The sequence below is a fragment of the Polypterus senegalus genome, chromosome 4, assembly GCF_016835505.1.
Source record: "Polypterus senegalus isolate Bchr_013 chromosome 4, ASM1683550v1, whole genome shotgun sequence".
NCBI classification, from domain to species: Eukaryota; Metazoa; Chordata; class Cladistia; order Polypteriformes; family Polypteridae; genus Polypterus; species Polypterus senegalus.
In genome coordinates this window covers 22,238,418-22,259,341 of record NC_053157.1, presented here as the reverse complement: position 1 = coordinate 22,259,341, position 20,924 = coordinate 22,238,418, and the positions used below count along the sequence as shown (strand labels likewise).

The 20,924-nt window shown below is 40.1% G+C and overlaps 1 protein-coding gene across 4 annotated transcripts in view; it reads right to left on the bottom strand.

The window, feature by feature from the left end:
• Positions 1 to 14,256: 14,256 nt before the first annotated feature.
• The window catches only part of LOC120527179 (complement C1q tumor necrosis factor-related protein 3-like), a 67,924-nt gene continuing 61,256 nt past the window's right edge, over positions 14,257 to 20,924 (bottom strand). For all 4 annotated transcript variants that reach the window (XM_039750331.1, XM_039750332.1, XM_039750333.1 and 1 more), the window contains exon 6: positions 14,257 to 14,573. In XM_039750331.1, the coding sequence (XP_039606265.1) occupies positions 14,417 to 14,573 (157 nt within the window). In that variant the 3' untranslated portion in view covers positions 14,257 to 14,416. The remainder of the gene's footprint in view (positions 14,574 to 20,924) is intronic.

The following is a 20,924-nucleotide window of genomic DNA, read 5'->3' as shown; positions in this document are numbered from 1 at the left end:
GGGCCTTGTCACAGAAATGACAGATTTACATTTTTATTAATTAACATTTTATTAATTTTATTAAAATTGAATAACATTCCATACAAGCAAGTCAAGTTTAACAAAACTAGGTTAGAAACAAATCGACCCCCCACCAATGAGAAAGAGAGCTAGGCCAGCAGAATAAAACTTTTAATAATAGTAAAAATATGTAGATAAATAAATGAATTAAAATAAATAGAAATAAAGGACATTTGAATACTTATTCTAAAATTTTATTGATTAGATCCTGCCAGGTTTTGAAAACGTTTTGCACGGATCCTCTGAGTGAGAATTGAATTTTTTTACCATTTCAGATAATGTATAACATTGGTCTGCCATTTCAGTGTGGACCCAAGGTTAAAGATCCATAAGAAAATCATTTTCCAATCTGGTACAGATGCATTTCGACCGAGCAGAAAGTGTGTACAGAATGCTCTCTGCGTTGCTATCACAAAATGATTGTTCTCGTAATATTCACCGGTCCAGCTCATAATGGGTTCTGAAAAACGGTACAGCCTAATCTACCGAATGAGGCCTACCCCACCTCTCTACCCCCACTACAGCCCTCTGTTTGAGGTGGGCTATGGATTTGTGCTTTAAGGCTCGTTTTAAATCATGCTATCAGATTGGGATTAATAAAATATCTATCTATCTATCTATCTATCTATCTATCTATCTATCTATCTATCTATCTACCTGTGATGTGCACTTACCACCAACTAACCTCTTAGGTTCTTTTCTTAATAGGGGGTGGGAAAAAAATGTCAGAACCAGCTCTACAGCTCTTACATGTCTCTCTGTCTTTATTGTATTCCTCGTATTTAACCCTATGGCAGGCTGTTCACTTGCTGGAGGTGTCTTTACAGTCAATCCTTTACTTCAGCCCGGTTTACCACTAGTACAGCGTGATCCAAAAAGAAGTACCACATTTCAAACATTTATTTTACGAAAACACTACAAGATAAAATAAATTTCATTACAACACAAGAAAGGGTATACAAAATAGATTTGTTTCACTGTGTTTTAAACATGATGTCTCCAAGGTGGTTGCTATCATTAGCGATAAACTATTCGAGACCATTTCTGAACGCTCACATGACTCATTCAGCCATTTCAAGGAGAATAGCGGCCATTTCATGGAGAATAGCATCCTTGAGGGCTTCAGTGTTTTGAGGTCAGTGTGTGTATACCTTTGACTTTAGCCCCACAAGAAGAAATCACATGGAATGAGATCAGGTGAACATGAAGGTCATTCGACATTGCCGCACAGGGAAATCAGCTTCCCCGGAAACATCTCTCGCAAAACTTGCATGGATCTCTACGCCATATGAGCTGTTTCTTCATCCTGTAGAAAACAGGCATCCACCACTTCCATTTCTTCCAGCTGGGAACAAAAAGTTCTCTAACATTTCAGTGTAAAATTCTGAAGTGATGGTAACTGTTGCTCCCCTTCCTCAAAAAAGTAAGGGCCTACAATGCTAAATTCTGCAACTGCGGACCAAACTGTAACACACTTACTGTGCAGGGGTCTCTGATGAAGTTCATGAGGGTTGGTTTCAGCCCAGTAGCGAAAATTTTGCTTATTTATGCAACAATTCAAATGGAAATGTGCCTCGTTGCTGCACATGACAAGGCATCTTGATGAATGGTTTGCAGAATGTTCGTGCACAACTTTCTATGGCTCTCCCAGTCTCTCTCCGTGAGTTCCTGCACTACCATCATTTTGTATGGATGGAAATTAAAGTCCTCATGCAAAATCCTCCTCAAAGATGTGTTGGAAATGCCTAAGGCAGAAGCAAGTTTGCGCGCTGAACGTCTAGGAGACTGCAAAATTGATGCCCTTACAGCTTGGATGTTTTCAGGCGTTCGTACAGTCCAAGGATGGCCTGGAGATTTTCTGTTCAATTTTGTACCCGTCTGTTTAAATTCAGATTCTTTTTTGGACTAGTCTCTTGTATTTAAGGTTCATCTTACTTGTAGGGGATGTCTGCGTAATTTAGCCACCCACTGTTTTCCGATTTGGGACATAACCGTTGCATAGTAATAATAATTTTGTTGTTTTTGAAGAATGCTTCGACAGCAAAAGCATGGTGCACCATGGCATTGTGCCGACTGAAAACTACAAGGGATAGCATATCAAAGGACCTGTACCTCGCGCAATGACCTTGAGAAATGTGGTACTTTATTTTGGCTCAACCTGTAGAAAATTATCCAAAAGGAACCCTTAAGGGACTGCAGCAAGACAAGGAATGACAATGCAGCACTTGGCAATGCAAGTAATCAATTACAGAGAGACTGGCTTTGAGCTGTTACTTAAAATGATATTTATTTTCATAATAAGTAATAACTGCAAATATAAGCAATACAGGATATTTTGGAGGGTGTTCTTGACCATGGAAATAATTCTGGGTCTTTTCCCGGATGTAACCCCATGGTGAGAGATATCATTCGAGAGCAGAGGTAAGAAATGAGTTGAGGTGAAGATCTCACTAGCTGGAAGAAACAAGTCTAGGGTCTGAGAGAGAAGAAGAAGGAGAAGGACAAGGAGGCGGAGGTTAAATTTCACCTAGGGATTCCAATTCTTGCTTTATGTCTTTTTTGTTCATTTTTGAGTCATTGATTTTAGTTAATGTTACTTTTATTTATTATTTGCTGTTGTGGCATGCGGCTGGGAGTGGTACCCAGCAGGGATGCCCAGAAGGACCGGAGGAGGGCTTGCACCTCCTCCAGACCACGAGGGGGCGACCGTCCTGGTTGCTTTGGGGACCACGGGTAGAGAGCTTGGAAGCTCAACCCTGTAGGGGCCCGTGGTCACCGCCAGGGGGCACCCTGATGCCTTTGGAGCCCTGGAACTCAACACTTCCACCACACCCAGAAGTGCTGGGGGGAAGAGAAGCAGTGACACCCCCAGAGTGCTTCCGGGGATGCAGCCGGCACTTCCGCCACATTGGGGCGTGTTGGTGGAAGATTGTACACCTAAGTGAGGACCGTCCAGATCACGAAATCACGCGGGAACTGCTCAAGACACAAATACCACGCCCCCTCTCTAAGCCGTGAGTGCAGTGATTATTTATTTTAAAAAGTGGCCTTTTTGACGTGAGCTGTAGACCTACTGCACCACAGTGCTGCGCAAAATTAGAGATGACGCGCTCACAATCAAATGGGTGACGACAAGTAAAAGTGTATGAAAAAGGTAGCTACCTTATCAGGTACAGTATTACTTGTTCGAAAGAACAAGGCATTCCTTTAAGTAGTGCAATGACTTATAAAGAAAAATGCAATGTTTACAATTAATCGCTAATTAGTAAAGAAATCTAATGATCTAATGTTTATTAATGCACTCATCTTTGCAATTCTCTCCAATGATGCAGCACCTGATCGAACATAAAATCACCACGGAGCACCCGTTAGATTACAAATAATTCCTTTAGTGATTGTTAGTAGAATAAAATGGTAAGCAGAATCTTAAACTGAAACAAACTATGAAGCACCGCACTGCAGGCAAAAAAAAAGAACAGGGAGCAACCCCAGTTTACTTTGGGATCTTTTATTTTTTTTTTGTAACTCTTGCATGGGAAAAAAAATAAATGGATCTCCGCCTGTTAAGGTATACCATAATGTACATACATTGGAAACTGTGATCGCCAGCAATTTAATTGAAAAAACAATGCTCCCTCAACACAAAACACGTTTAACTGGAAACTTCCCCTGTAGACTGACAGGCAACCTTTGCCACCAATCAGTGTTTTCTTTTGCTTTGCCAAGGTACCTACCCTTTGTTGTCACCCATCTGATTGTGAGTATGTCATCTCTAATTTTGTGTGGCACCACATTTAACTTTGCTCGTCACCTCATTTGAATGTGTGTGTCTACTTTTTTAATTGTGCATGCCACATTTAATTGTGTGTGTCAATTTCTTTAATTGTGCATGTCACCTTCTTTAATTGTGCATGTCATCTTTTTTTAATCGTGCGGCACCACATTTAATTCTGTGCGTCACCTCGTTTGAATATGTGCGTCACCTTAAGTGTGTGTGTCTCCTTGTTTAATTGTGTGCGGCACACCTTTACATTTTTGTTCACTTGCCCTTCGTGGCCACCGTATCACCTTAGAGGATTTGACACAGTTGGCCTTGGGACATGCACCTTCATTTAAACATTCAGACGTCACAGGCGGCTGCAGAGGACTTTGATCAGGTAGTGGCGGCACACAATGCCACCGCAGGAGAACTGGAAAATAAAATGGACAAAAGTAAAGGAGTAGTAAAGATTGCTGGTTCATTAAAGAGCGTGACAATTTTATGCATATCTAGTTTATTAAGGGTAGAAATAGATAGATAGATAGATAGATAGATAGATAGATAGATAGATAGATAGATAGATAGATAGATAGATACTTTATTAATCCCCAAGGGGAAATTCACATACTCCAGCATCAGCATACTATCCATCCATTTTCCAAACAAAGGGTCACAGGGGTCCTGGGCAGGGTGCCAACCCACCGCAGGACATCAGCATACTGATAAAAAAATAAAATTAAATTAAAGAGTGCTAAAAATGCAGGTATAACAGACAATAACTTTGCATAATGTTAACATTTAACCCAATGGGTGGAATTGAAGAGTTGCATAGTGTGGGGGAGAAACGATCTCCTCAGTCTGTCAGTGGAGCAGGACGGTGACAGCAGTCTGTCGCTGAAGCTGCTCCTCTGTCTGGAGATGATCCTGTTCGGCGGATGCAGTGGATTCTCCATTATTGACAAGAGCCTGCTCAGCGCCCGTCGCTCTGCCACAGATGTCAAACTGTCCAGCTCCATGCCTACAGTAGTTGCCTTCTTAACAAGTTTGTCCAGGTGTGAGACGTCCTTCTTCTTTATGCTGCCTCCCCAGCACACCATTGCATAGAAGAGGGCACTCGCCACAACCATCTGGTAGAACATCTGCAGCATCTTATTACAGATGTTGAAGGACGCCAGCCTTCTAAGGAAGTATAGTCAGCTCTGTACTATCTTACACAGAGCATCAGTATTGACAGTCCAGTCCAATTTATCATCCAGCTGCACTCCCAGGTATTTATAGGTCTGTACCCTCTGCACAGTCACTTCTGATGATCACAGGGTCCATGAGGGGCCTGGGCCTGCTAAAATCCACCACCAGCTCATTGGTTTTCCTGTTGTTCAGTTGTAGGTGGTTTGCACCATTTAACAAAGTCCTTGATTAGGTTCCTATATTCCTCCTCCTGTGTACTCCAGTGTCGTCAATAAACTTTTGCACGTGGCAGGACTTCGAGTCGTATTGGAAGTCTGATGTATATAGGCTGAACAAGACCAGAGAAAGTAAGGTCCCCTGTGGCGCTCCTGTGTTGCTGACCACAATGTCAGACCTGCAGTTCCCAAGACACACATACTGAGGTCTGTCTGTAAGATAGTCCACGATCCATGCCACCAGGTGTGAATCTACTCCCATCTCAGTCAGCTTGTCCCTATGGAGCAGAGGTTGGATGGTGCTGAAGGCACTAGAGAAGTATAATATAAATATATATAAATATAAGTATAAATAAAATGTGACAAAAGGTCCAAATACTTGTGTCAATGTAATAGTTCACTTTTCGCATTTTGTGGTACTGAGTTTTGCTTGATGAGGGAAAAATGAATTTAAATGATTCTAGCACGAGGCTGCAACATAACAAAAAAATCTGAAAAATGTCCACTCTGTATGTTTGCAGTTCACTGTGTGTATGTTTAAAAATATATTAACCTAACTGTGCTACAAGGTTTAGAAATGATATCTTAATAACAATATTATGATATTTAAACCATTTGAATTAATTGCAGCACATTTTTTGACACATTATTTTCTTTGTTATTCTTTTTTCTTTGCTTTTAATTTAGAGTTAACTTTTCATTGAAGCGTATTAATCTGAATAATGTTTGAGTCACAAAGATTAAAAGTATACAATCTGTCCTACCAGGCTGGAGTGGAGGAAACAGAGCAGAACGTGACTAATGCCACTGTTGCATCTGACGCATCTGTGAATGATTTATTGTAAGAAGCCATTCAAGTCAAGCTACTGCCTACAGGCACTATTATCTTTAGAAACTAATAAACTTGCAAATTAAAAAAAAAAATTAATCACAAAGGGCAAAACTGAGAAAATAAGATCATGTTGGGGAAAGGAAATGCAAAATCTGCAGAGACAAGAAAGAAACTTCAGAAAATAAATGGGGTTAAAATGTCTGGATGAATGCTTTTTTAAGGTCAGGCAGCAGGTTAAGTTAAATAATAGTGACTAAAATGCTGAAAGCCACTTTAATTTGAAGATGTTCAGTTTGAGAGCAACTGAGGTGTAAAAATAATTTGCATTGAAAAAAATGAAGAAATTGTGATAGGCTGCTTACACAATCAATGACGTACATCCCTAATTCACACTGAGAGCAAAACTAGCCATTAACTTAACCAGGACTGCAATTAACTGCAGCAGGCTGCTGCTGATTAACAATGTGGGTGAGAAAAAAGCCAAAAGCTACAGGTTTGTTTGAGAGCTATGGCTAAAAATCCCTTTTGAACAAAAAGTTTTATAGGGTTACTAGCTATGTAACAATGGGCCTCATTTACAGTGCTGAGGATTAATCAGATGTGTCAGAAATTCTATGGAAGCTGTCACACGTGTGTGCTTGGGGAGCAACCTAAGAGCTTAGGTAAGTGTGATTTACTGCCGAGACACGAGGGGGCACTGTCTAATAACGCTCTCTCTTCTCCTTCTCCCTCTGCAGAAAGGAATATTGACAACCTCTCCCACTCTAATGTCACTTCTGGGGTCGGAACACCTGGACCCGCTTCTTCCTCCCAGAATTCCTCATAAAGGGAAACAATGCTATCTTAAGACAGACCGACCTGAGAATCTATGACGTCTCAACTTTGCGTAGTACCACACGTTTTCTTTTATGCCTTTTGCGTACCTCAATATATGGGGTTTGCCTTTGGGTGCCCCGGGCCTTCTATCTTGTGCCTTTGGTCTCTTTACAAAGTAAATGAGAACTTTTCAGTATACAATATGTATACGGAGTTCATTACTTTTGAACATGATACAGGAAATTGTCCATGAGTAAAACATTCCTGCCATAGATCAAGTCTTGCTTTTCCTAATGGCTTGTCTTGTTAGTTTCGCAGGGGCCAAATGTGATTCTCAATCTAGAATACACGCCTACGGACAAACCGTTAAAAAATAGGTGAAAGCGGCAAAATCTTGCGATGCAAAGGCTGCACCCACAGGGCTTCTTCCTGAAACACCTGCCCCTAATTCCTTCAGTCCATGCACTAAACTAGACTGTCGGGGCTCAGGAAGAAAGCTAAAGAGACTGAATGAAAGACTTGATGCTGAGAGAAAATAAAAAGCTAAATTTGCTGTTATCCATTCAGAAGCTCAGTGACACAAAGTCACTGAAGCTTAATGATTAATTTGTACATTTTAATGACAGAGGAAACAGACAGACAGACACACATACGCACACTGTCATGCATGCACGTCTGAGGTTCTCCTCACAGGCTCAGACAAGGTATGAACTAACCTCCCAGGACAAGGGGCACTGCCATTAGTGATGTTGTCTCTTTCTATCCTCACAGTCCAAGAAGCTGTCTGAGGAAGCCGCTTAAGCCACCCCTTCTAGTCCAGCCACCATAAGAGCCCAAGCATCCTGGGTGGACAGCATTAACATTAACCGTAAGCTCCACTATACCTAACGACAACCCTTTGTCTTTCCTTAAAACTCCTGCAGAAGAGATAACGCCTGTAAGCATTTCTTTTGTTTGCTAAATTTAGGTGCTTTTGAGTTCCAGGACATTAAATGGGACGACCCAGTCGGCACCCCAAACTTTCTTCATGCTGCCCTCTTGTTGTCATTACAGCACCCGGCCATACACATATGTGTAGACCACCAGAGCTACACGCATTTGAGAAGTGCTTCTGTCTGCTACAATATCTATCTACTGTTTTAATGATTGCATCACTATGTGACATAACAACAGCAAACAGAGTTTAGATAAGCATTGTGGTTTATAGATAGTCACATATACGCTTAGGAGGAAGCTGAATTGACCTAATGAAATAATTCTACACCATGCCATGGGGTGGCGGGGTACACTAAACTTTCCTCTGTTATTTCTGCAGACCAAAGATGGGAATTTCAGCTTGATTCAGCCTAGAAGACATCACTTCTGGTTCCAGCCCCAAGAAAGACATCATTTCCAGTTCCAATCTAACTGACATCACTTCCTTTAAAGACCTTTAAAGCCGCCATCTTTGGCTTAACTAATCAGTTCAACCCTGGACTCCGATCTATGCACTTCAGTGCGACTTTTTCATACACTTTTGCAGCCAGGGATAATATATGGGTGGCTGCAGCAAACCTTTTTGAGTGTGTTGAGGCTGATTATTTCACAATATACAATGTGTTAAAATGCTATAGCTATATTCTGGAATGCGGTGTTTGCATTCCCAATTAGGCAATGATTTTAACTTTAGTTACTCATTTGGATGAGCAGTCAGAAGGAAGGAGCTATGCAGCCTTATCCCTGATGTTAATAGTGTTGTAAGGCAGATTTGTTCGATTTGAGTGTTTTGAGTACTGAAATCTCCATATCCTGTGCTCATCGTTATCAGCTCTCTTAACAACGGCCATTTTGAAGGGTGTGACATACTGTTTATTTCAAATACATAGTTTGCAGTTCATATTTTCTTGAATATACATGTAAATTCTTTCAAGCTTACAAAGATTCCTAAACTATTATTGTAATTCTGAACAACAGAGAGCACACACAGCACCCCTGGCATCATATCGTTCATGTTTACCACTCATCCATTGATGCCTTTCAATGCCAATGTATAATCAGATGTTACAAAAAGGTTTTCCACTTGCAAGAGGTTATGTTTATTCTTAACATGTAGAACATGCTCTCTGAAAAATGTGGCATGCATTTATATGTTGAGTAGGGTTTTGTTAGGAGACTTTTCAACTGTAGATGGTTCATCATGAACCAAAGCTTGCTCTCCAGTGGGCCAGGATAACAAGAGCGTCTCTAATCTCTACAGTTCACATTCACCACCCCTACTTTGATCACAGCCTTTGTGAGGTGTTGGATTGGTTTAGAAATGTGACGCTCACTGAACCAACTTAGTGTTCCCACCCAGTTTTAAGCAAAATTCACTCATGGTTGTCTCCTGACGTATGCATTATACATCCGGCTTCAGCAAGACTAGGCTTTTGTTGATGGTCATTGAAAAGCACAATTTTAGAAGAGACTGTATTCTTTTGAATTCAAACAGGTAATTTGTAGGAATAATGGGAATTATTTTTGATCTAAATCCTCCAAAACTTTGTAACGGTACAAGATTACAGATCAAAGTCTGACCGAATCCAACTGATGTTAACCTGTGGCACAACTGAACAAGTCTGACCTCATCTTACTATCAAAAAAGGGCAAAACCTAAAACATTCAAGAGCTATCTTATTTATTACACCTACCTGACATAAATAACAAAGATAATTGGAATACAGGAGGTTTCTGGAGGACTTTGTTTTACGGTGCAAAGAAAACCACCTGCAACTCAACATCAGCAAAACAAAAGAGCTGCTGGTGGACTTCCGACATGCCAAGAAGCCTATGAGGCTAGTGGATGAGTGGATGCAGAGCAACAAGTGCCAGCAAACCGGACTGTGGACAACATTGTGGCACTGTGCAATGAGGCCCAGAGCAACGTAAGCCTTTTGATGTATGCAGCAAGCTGCTGGAAATGTTCTATCACTCTGTAGTAACCAATGTATTGTTCTATTCTGTGGTCTTCTGAGGAAGCAACCTGAGCTCAAAAGATGCACAATGCCTGAATAAAACTTAGCAGGAAAGCCTGGTCCAGAATGAATAGCTACTTGTAGCCTATTAATAAAAAATCTAAATAGTTATTGTGGAAAATGCTGTTGTTTCAGTACTCCAAAGAGGAACAAAGCAGTGGCAGAGCAAAGATACATTGGCGTTCGGTTTAAAGTGGTTGTTGGATGCCACAAAGAAAGATGTGCATTGTTTAATTGGGTTAAAATTCACAACAGAGTAAAGGAAGTTCCTTGAGTTACTTACCCATAGAGATCAACAAGCAATAGTCTAGTGCACAATGCCATGCTCACGGGTCAAATGTGAAGGGAATAAGTAGAGAACTGTAATCTTATCAGAGACTAATGTGCGGTGGATATTTCTTCAAATTCTTTGTTTTTTTCCTGGAAGACTATATGAAGACTGGTCCAGAGAAATAGGCTGGCCATATAAAATCATGGTGTAATCCACTGGGGGCCATCTTTTGACCGGTCTTCTAGTCTTCTGGTGTATTCTGAGCTGCTGAGCATTTAAAGTGGTAAAGAAAATTATGCTTATTTTTATATATTGTGTTATTGTCACATTCACGTCTATTTCACTTTCCATTTCCCATCTGTGTTTCAGGAGTTGTTTTTTTACTTTCTCGTATATGAAGTATAGGGTGTAAAAGATAGCCCGGCCACAGACGGACACGACAATGCAGTGTCTACCACACACACGTTTATTTACAATTATTATTTACATGGATTTACACAGTCCAGTCCTTGGTTCTCCTGGCCACCTCCACTCCTGTCTTGCAAGCTCCATCCTTATTCCACCCGACCGCAGCTCCCTGAATGGACTGAGGTAGCCCCTTTTATCCTGCCCCAGATGTGCTCCAGGTGCCTGATGATGGACTTCCGGCAGCACTCCCCAGTGTGGCAGCACCCGGAAGCACTCTGGACATAAACCATCCCTGGTCTGTCAGCACTTCCTGGTGTCCCGGAAGTGCTGTCCCCCAGGGATCAAGGACCGGCAGGGTATACAGGGAAAAGAAGTGTTGCTCTCTCGGTTCCTCCTTCCTCCAGGCACCCCAGCGGGCAGGGTTCCTGGCCATCTATCACAAGGGAAAATATAGTAATCATCCAAAAATTTTGAATCTTGACGTTTTAGACCTCCCTGAGTCCAATTTAATTTCTCGTAGGGAAAATATTGTAATCGTCCAAAAGTTCAGTTTCGAGAATTTAACTAATCTCAACGTTTTAGACCTCCCTTAGTCAGAAAATACTATTTTTGGCATTATGTCTGTGCGTTTGTCTGTGTGTGTGTAAACACGATAACTTGAGTACGCTTTCACTTAGGTCAACCAATTTTTGTATACAACTATTAGATACAAAATGTAGATTTCTGTCAATTTTTGAGCTATTTCCACAAACCAGAAGTGGAACTTTTTTATTCATGAAACCGCAGAGTCTGATTTATTCAACTTTACTTCTATACTAATAAAAGGCAAAGTCCTCACTGACTCACTCACTCACTGACTGACTCACTGACTCATCACTAATTCTCCAACTTCCCGTGTAGATAGAAGGCTGAACTTTGGCAGGCTCATTCCTTACAGCTTACTTACAAAAGTTTGGCAGGTTTCATTTCGAAATTCTACGCGTAATGGTCATAACTGGAACCTATTTTTCTCCATATACTGTAATGGAGTTGAGCTCGATGGCCGTGGGGGGCGGAGTTTCGTGTGACATCATCATGCCTCCCACGTAATCACGTGAACTGACTGTCAACGCAGTACGTAGAAAACAAGGAAGAGCTCCAAAAAGTGCTGAAGAAAACATGCATTATACAATTGAGAAGGCAGCGAAACAATAATAAGCGAGCGAATGACACATACAACCATATTCATGAGTGAAGCTACTTCGGAAACAAAGCACGATGTAAACCTAAACTTTAAATTAAGTTCATAGATAGGCTGCCGCAGGCGTTTGTCATGCCCACGGCTAATGCGGGATACAAGTTTAATATATACGATATAAACGAGAGTTTTGATCACTTTGTAACTAAGTTAAAATTGCTGGTGAAGGGCTGTGCTTATGCAAATTCCAAGAGATTGTGTTTGTGGGGGATTGACAGTTAAGGCGGGTGGGGGAGTCACGTAATCATCTCCCCTCCTATTCACCTAATTTCGCTCTGAGCTGAGCTCTGCAGCTAACGCAGTCTTGCGGAAGCAACTTTGTGACGCTGCCACCAAATACTCACAGAAAAATCCACAAGTTAATTCACACGCTGTCTCTAGAGTTTCTCCACTGTGAATCCTCCAGGCACTACTTACAAAAGGTTACATTGACAATCGTGTTACGTTATTTTTAAAATGTTTCCTTTTCTTAGCACAAGCACAGCTGAGAAGCTTCGATGCCTGTGCTCTATAACGCGTTAAAAAATAACGCATTTAATCACACTTTGTATTCCAAGCAAAGGGAACTTCTGTCAATGCATGATTTCCTGGTACACCGATTACATTGATGCACACATCAGAGCTACAAAAATGTAACAATCGGAAGAAAGCGCGTTGCTAGGACTGATTGGAGGAAAATTTCATTTCAAAAGACTACCCGATGGAAGCCTTGATAAAAGCGTGGTTTTGTGCACATATATATATATATATATATATATATATGTATATATATGTGGATGTATATGTATATATACTGTATATATGTGTGTATATGTATATATATGTTTATGTGTGTGTATATATATATATATATATATATATATATATACATATAGTGGTAGATAGGGGGTGCTCTCGCTCCCTTGAACCCCTGTCCACGACTCCAGACACCAGGTAAAAGTCCTCAATTCGACTTTATTCTTCAGCCACAGTGTACAAACACCTTCTCCTCCACTATTCTCATATAAATCACAATACCTATCACAAATAACCAATCCTCCAGCTCCCAGACGCGTTGCCACCCTTCCACCCAGCTCAGCTCTCCATCTGGGAGCTCCCACAGTCCTTTTATATTCCCTGACCCGGAAGTGTTCTCAATCCCCAGTCCATGTGATCCTCAATCACTTCCGGGTCAGGTAAAAGTTCTTTTCTTCACCCCGGAAGCCCGTTGCTCTTCCTATGACGAGCTTCCGGGTCATAGGGCACAAATGAGTCCTCGGCCCTCCCTGCAGCACCCTCTTACGGCCCCTGAGGTATCCAGCAGGGCTGAGGATAAAAACTACATCGTCCATGATTCCCTGCTGGTCTTCAGGGCACCTCCATACTGCAGGGAGGGCTCCATCTGGTGGCCTGGGGGTATTGGCCAGGATGATAAGCCAGCCAAATATCACAATATATATATATGACAGCAACACTCATGACAGTGACAATGTCAATCATGTTACGTTATTATTAAAATGTTTCCTTTTCTTTTTCATTACTTCTTTAACACATTACTTCTCCGCTGCGAAGCGCAGGTATTTTGCTAGTTTATAATAATTGTTCAATATATTATTAATTTGATTTGATTTGTTGTTGATGGTTCTTTAATGTACATAATATAAAAATATAATCATTGTCTTGCGGTTTACTCCTCAAATATCCATCTCCATATACGAGAAAGTAGAGGGGAGACCACTCCCGATTTTATTTGGTCAGTTAACATTTTTGTTTAATTTTTCAATTATTGATATTTGATTGTTTTTCTGTCTATTTTTTTTAAACTGTGGTATTAGTCTGAGGAAGAAGATTTTTTTGTACATTTTTTTTTCATTTGATATGGAGCCTCTGTAAATATTTTAATAATCATTTGCACCAATTTTTGCTTGTTTTTAATCAAATTCCTGCATTAAACTGTGTATATAATTGAAAGATATTGTTTTTGTAAATTAATTTGGCATGTTTGGAATAAAACTATAATGTTGGATTTGACCAACAACATTTAGTTTGTGTCTCAATCTCTCATCAGCTGGATGTTTGGTCACAATTCCAAAGTTTGAGCCTGAGCAAGGGTAGCATTGCACAGTGCATACTTGAGAGTGCTGCTGATTGGTGCTTCTAGATGAGTTTATAACATTTCTGAATACACGATCCGTCATGAATCATTTGTCTTTCAGAAAATAATTTGGGCCTTAAATGTACGTTAACAATGTGCTGCTTCACAAAAACAAAAACACTACATAGCACAAGTGGCCACATTAGAGACAGAATCCATCAAAATGGTAAAAATCAGCAAAGTCGCTTTATTCCTGACAACAAAAAAAAAAGTATTTGTAATTGTGTTTCTTTAACTGAAACATTATTGGGAATTTCAGGAATGGAAATAACCAAAAATTGCAAAGAATGCAACAGGACCAGTAATAAAAAACGAAACACTGAAAACAGAAAAAGTGTGACACTCTTTATTGAACATTTTTTTTATTGTGTGTCCAGTAAGAGGTCCTTTACTTTTTTAAAGTCAAATTTCATTTATTGAGTATTAATATAAAACATCATACTGTAAATTACTACAGACCCCCACTGGACATTCCCTGGTATGTTATGCAAGTAAATTATAATTAACTTTCAAAAAGAAGGAAACCAGAAAAAGAACAAAATCTCTGGTGGTCTCCGTGGAGGGCTCCAGTCCCCATCCTCACCCAGACTTCATCGTCCTTTACAAGCTTCAGAACTGCACTGTTGCCTGAAGTATCGGGTTTACCTTTGACCTCATAGCTGCAACAAACAAGGCAACAATTTGGTTGTTTACTGAATGTAAATACAATTGTAGAATACCCCAAAATGTTTCAAATTTTGGAGTTTCATGTTCTTTATGAATGTTTATAACATTTGACTGCAGTCTACTATGAGGAAAGCAATGGCCATTATGAAAAACAAATACCACAAAGATACCACAGAGAAATGGAGGAATCCCATCCGCCACATAGTTCGATGAGGTGGCTAACACACTACACTTTAAATCACAAAGTCGCCTGCTCACTTCCCATCACTGCCTCATTGTTTTACCCCGAGAAAGACTTTTGACCTGCCTGTGCTCCAAGTATAAATAATTACTTCAACAGATGTAAAATACCATTATCTTGTAAATCAGTTTGGATCAAAATATCTGCCAGTTTTATTGTGGCAAATAGACACACTCACGTAAAAACACATTTCTTGTTGTTTGTTTATATCGTCAACATCCCATAGGAAAATTTTACTTCTCAAAGGCTGATTTATGTTTTATTTAAGGAGCAACTTTGTCACTGATGTTTCTCCAAAAACTTCATAGGAGAAGCAGTTTTAGACAAAAAGGAGACATGAGATGCAACTGAGGTAAAAAGAATCAAAAGGGAGAATTTGGTTTGAGAAACCATGGTATATTTTGTGAGATCTCTTTCAAAACTTTGTATTTTTTTATTGGACTGATGCCTTAATCCACAATGTCATACAACATGTGAGCTATGATTGGTTGCATTTCTTTAGTTTTTCCAAGTGGCGCACATGAAGTGAATTTCTCATTGATACACAGTGGTGTCAGAAGTGGGATTTGAACCCACAATCTCAGGGCTTGAGATATAAAGCCTTAACCACTATGCCACACTGAATGACAAGGATCTAACTGGAGCACAGCAATTTAAATTTCAGCAACTAATAGTATTATTCAGAAGCAAGAAGTACAGTTTGGTAATCATAGTGAAATGTTTTAATAGCACAAACAACTGTCCATACATTTCACCATATATTACTAAGCACGCAATACAAATACTTTCAAATTAATTAAAAAAAAAAAAACTCAAGACACTACTTGGAGGATCTGAGCCCCTTGTGACATCTCTGCTGAAACTCGACACTTGTGAGGATACCGAGGTATTTTATCTCAGGAGAAAAATCCGAGAAGCGGGACACAAGACACGATGTCTCCATTTTATTTCTTTCTGATCTCATTGTTGTCGAGGAGAAACCAAAAAGATATGAAGGAGATCTCATTTTTGATTCCTATGGGATCATGAATGTCACGTGTGATCTACTGTTTGCCTTTTCAATTATGTTGAAAAAATCAACAGTTTCCATATGGTGTGCTTACTTCTTCACATGACTGTAAATGGCTTTGAGTTCAGTGTTGATTGTGAGTTTTAGTTTCTGATCTGGGCTCCCTCACTGTTTGCTACCACTGATGATTTTTATTATACACAGGGTGAGGTGTAAAGATCTCCCACATTTTGAAGGAGTATAAAAAATGAACGACGCTATCTACTAAAAAAATTGTATATATTTCTAAAAAGTACATTACGTTTTGTTTTAATGGGTTTCAAAAATCATATCAGAGAAATGGCGGCCGTCGTTGGCAATGCCTTGCTGAAGAACTTCTCCGTCACACTCCAGGTCATCTCAGGTGGAATTGCATCAATTTCCTGTCTGATCCTTTCCTTCCAATCCTGAAGAGATCGAGGATGATGTTTAAAAACCTTTTCCTTTAGGGAACCCCAAAGGAAAAAGTTACATGGGCTTAAATCTGCTGACCGTTGCGGCCACCCCACGACTTCCTTTTAAAGAGATCAAATGTCCAGGTAACATTTCCCTCAACACTTCAAGTGAACGTTGTGTTGTGTGAGCTGTGGCCCCATCCTGTTGAAACCCCCATGTTCTGTCCTATGACTGCCAGGTGATTTTCTTTTCAGTGCGGACCCAGTTGCCTGAAGGTTAGAAATCCATAGCAAAATCATTTTCCGATCTGGTACAGATGCATTTCGACCGAGTACGAAGTGTGTAGGAACTCTTTCTGTGTCGCTATCACAGAACGGTTGTTCTCATAATACACATGGACAACAAAGCCCTGATGTTCACCAGTCCAACTCATGATGGGTACTGAAAATGGTATAGCCTAACCTACCGAATGAGAAAATATGGGAGATCTTTATACCTCACCCTGTACAACTTAAAAAAAAAAAAGACCTTACACTATCCTTATAATTCGTTAGTAAGGACTTTTCTGGAATGTTCTCGAAGGTCACAACAATAGTAGAGCATGAGTTTGGAGTTGAGATTGTCAGGGATTTTATTTTTTGATGGTTTCACTACTCTAATATGCAGACTTTACATTCTGGATCAGAAGTATGCAGTGCTTTTGGGGTTGTTCATAGTGGCTGTCGGGGTTACTGCTGAATGATTGGTGAGATGGGACTGTGATGGGCCACGTCACAGAAATTACAGATTTACAATCTAGTAAACGGAGTTTAACTGATTATAGCATAAGCAGCACTTTGTAAATAGTCAAAGATCCACTTAACGTAGGGTTGATGTAGAGAATCACACTGCGTTGATAGTGACTCTATAGTGGCATAAGGATGTGCTTCAGCATAGGTTTGCCCGGAGCTTGCATGAAGCTTGGTGGTGCCCACATACTTTTAGGTAAAAACAGGCCATCATCACGGCAGCAGTCTGCCTAGTTTGGTTCAGGGAGCAATGGAAAGTAAGATATAAAGATAGCACCTTACATATGTGCACAAAGGTGTAAAGGAATAGTCATAGTGACTTCCTACTAGAATAAGTCACATCACGTAGCCAGTATAGCAACATGCGTTATGATTGGATAGACTCCAAAGAACGTCACCGGCGAATCGTTGGAGAAATCCTGATCATTTGGTGTAGCAGTGAAGAGTGTGAAAGCTGCTCGTCAGATTAGACCTCGAGGTTACTGGGAGCAGTGGAGGTGATTGTTGGGAGGACAGGTCATGCGCTTTGTGCTTATTTGATATTTGGATTAATTTTGTTTCTTTTTTAATCCTTTTGATTTTCTTTCTGTAATAACATCCTGGACTGTCTTTAATATTCTTCGGAGATGGAAAAACTCTTTCCTTTGGTTTTTCTTTTACTACATAGCTCCTGGAAGGTGCACTTTGAAAGTATTTTAAATAGTTTGTATTTTTCATTTTTTGTTAGGTAGCCCACAATAAGACATTTGTATGATTCTTGAGTCAGTAAGAAATGTTGTGGCTTTTGTAGTATTAAATATTGCCATTCTTCACTACACTGAAAGTTATCCTTTTTTTATTTGACAGATCTTAACAAGTTGAAACCTTATCCCTATAGGCAATAATATGGAAATGTCTTACACCTAATAAGAAGAGCCCTTACTATAATTATCCAACTAAAACACTTTTTAATTATGTTAATGTTTTTAAAGTGCCTCAGCACTATCCATAATAGAACTGAAAATACTCAGAGGTGTCAACCAATAATTGAGTATGGAATTTAAAATACTTTTTGCATATACAAGTATGCTTTTAATGTTCTCAAGTCTACTTAATGGTGCACTGCCACATGGAATTGTATACCATTTCACAATAAATTATTAAACACTCATACATAAGCAAATCTTGTTTAACACTGTCTAGTTCTCAAATGCTAATAAAAGCGCCATGTTAATAACCATGATAAAAACAATAATGCTTTGCCTAGTTTTACTTTTTTATTTTAAGGAAAGAGGCCTCCTTTGTTTTGGGTAGAAACAACAGCACAGCCTATGAAGGTATTCTGAGGAGAGGTGATTTCCAGTTGACTAGCCTTCTAGAAACATACATGACAATGACATGTAATGTATAATTCAATATTTAGATTTTGACATATCTTGTATATTTGATTATCACTCAGAGTTGTTTCATAAATATATGATCTGAACATTTTTATGGTCTGATTTTCTCTTTATTCTTTTGCCATTATTTATTTATATCCCCAACCCTAACCATAAAATAGGAGACTAATAGAAACCACATTACAAATAAGCACATCTTATTTGTGTGGACAGGCTTTGGATAAAGCAGCTCCTCTGAAGATAATAGATAAAGAAAAGGGGACTTACAATAGTTTAATATCAAACACTTAGATTAGAAAGATGAAAACTGGAAAAATAGGACAGCAAATTCATAGTTTACCGTTCTGCTGGGGTAAAATGTATTAAAGGTCTTTACAGTGCCTGATATGATTACAATTCAAAATCAATCACAAAATATAAAAAATTTAGAACAAATACCAAACAGACAGATATCAAATCAGAATTGTCTCAAGCAATTCCATTTATTTTTAGCATTAATTATTTTTGGATTTCTTTAATAATCAACAGTTAGCTTCTGGTATTGTACTTTGTCCAGCTCATGACGTTAAACCGAGGCGAATAACAACGACGAACGACTGGCGCCGGTCAAATAACTGGTCTAACTCGCTAGTTGCAAGCAGGGTGTGGTGATACCCTTGGTAGTTAAAAGCTACCAAAACGGCGGATGAACCTAACAGAGAGGTAAACAGTGTCTACCTATGCTAGAGAACTAGCTTAGCGAGGAGAGGACTGTGGAACCGTCTCGTGAATCAATCCACAAGAAACAAAACATGAGAGGACGACTTAACAAAACAGAATGCCAGCTGGGCGGTCGCCTGGATAAACAAGCGCCCCGTTGTAGACTTAGGGCAACCCTGGGGTTTACTTCATTAAATGAGTTACAGGGAAAGACCAGACAAACAGAGAGGCTGATTCATGCAAAACATTATGCATCAATCGGAACATGGAACGTGAGGACACTCTGGAAATACGAGAGCCTTGAACTACTTGTCGACCATCTTAACAAGGGGTTCAGATGGGATGTCATCGGTCTGTCAGAGGTGAGAAGAATGAAACAGGGCTTAGTGGAACACGATGGACACAAACTTCTGTACTCAGGCGAAGAGAAAGTACATCAAGGAGGTGTCAGTTTGTTACTTTCAAAAAAGGCAGTTAAGAGCTTAATCGACTGGAACCCGGCGTCGCCAAGAATCATCAGTGCACGGTTCAGTGGACAAGGCCATAACATCACCATCATTCAAGTGTACGCACCAACTACAAGACATAGTGATGAGGCTGTCAATCACTTCTATCAGACCTTACAGCAAGTCATCGACAAGGCGCCAAGAAGGGACGTCATGATTATAATGGGCGACTTCAATGCGCAAGTCGGCATCGATCACGACACATGGAAAGGTGTGCTGGGACACTTTGGCTACGGCTCAATGAACGAAAGAAGGGAACGACTTCTCCAATTCTGCAGGCTCAATAAACTGAGCATCATGAACACCTGGTTCAACCATAAGCCATCAAGGAAACGGACATGGAGCTCACCCGGAGATCGAACCCAGCAGATGATCGACTACATCATGATCGATCAGAGATGGCGTAGCTGTGCCTATAACACACGCAGCTTCCCAAGCGCAATAGTGCCGAATGTGCACAACTATTATAACCTCGTGATGGGAAACTTCAAGTTAAGATTCAATATCCAAAAAAGAACGGTCACAAAGAAGGTGGATATCGAACGACTGCGAATACCCGAAGTCAAAGAAAGTTTATAAGATTGAACTAAAAAATCGTTTTGAAGCGCTTGGCGGTCTAGTTGAAGAAATGAACGTGGACGAAGCACTGGAGGCCGTCAACGACACGATTAAGAGAACAGCGGAGGAGGTAATTGGCCTTAAGAGATACAGAAAGGCCCCATGGATTAGTGACGAAGTGCTCAACCTGTCTGACCAACGACGAGCTGTGAAGGCAATGAAGAACAATAATCCACAGGATGAGAATTTGAAACAACTATACTCACAGCTCAGGATCATCATAGACAAAAAGATTGAGGAGTGCCGAGAGGATTGGTTTAACAGACAGTGCTGTTACATCGACATTCTTAAGCGATGGTATGAATATAGTAGAGGCCTCTACAATGCAAACATTGAAACGGATGGTGACGTTCTTGAACAATTATGGCCTAATTGCAAGAGAGAGGAAGAAGAGCCAGACCTTCTTGAAAGCGAAGTAAGAGCAGCCATTATGAAGATCAAGATACGGAAAGCTCCTGGTATCGACGACATTGAAGGAGAGCTAATCAAAAGCGGCGGAAGAGCAATGGTTCAAATCATGCACAAGATCTGCAACAAGATATGGGACACAGAAAAATTTCCGACGCTTTGGACTAAGTCTCTTATAGTTACTATTCCAAAAAAAGGGGACACCACTAAATTTGAGAACTGCCGCATGATAAGCCTTATCTGTCACGCAAGTAAGATCAT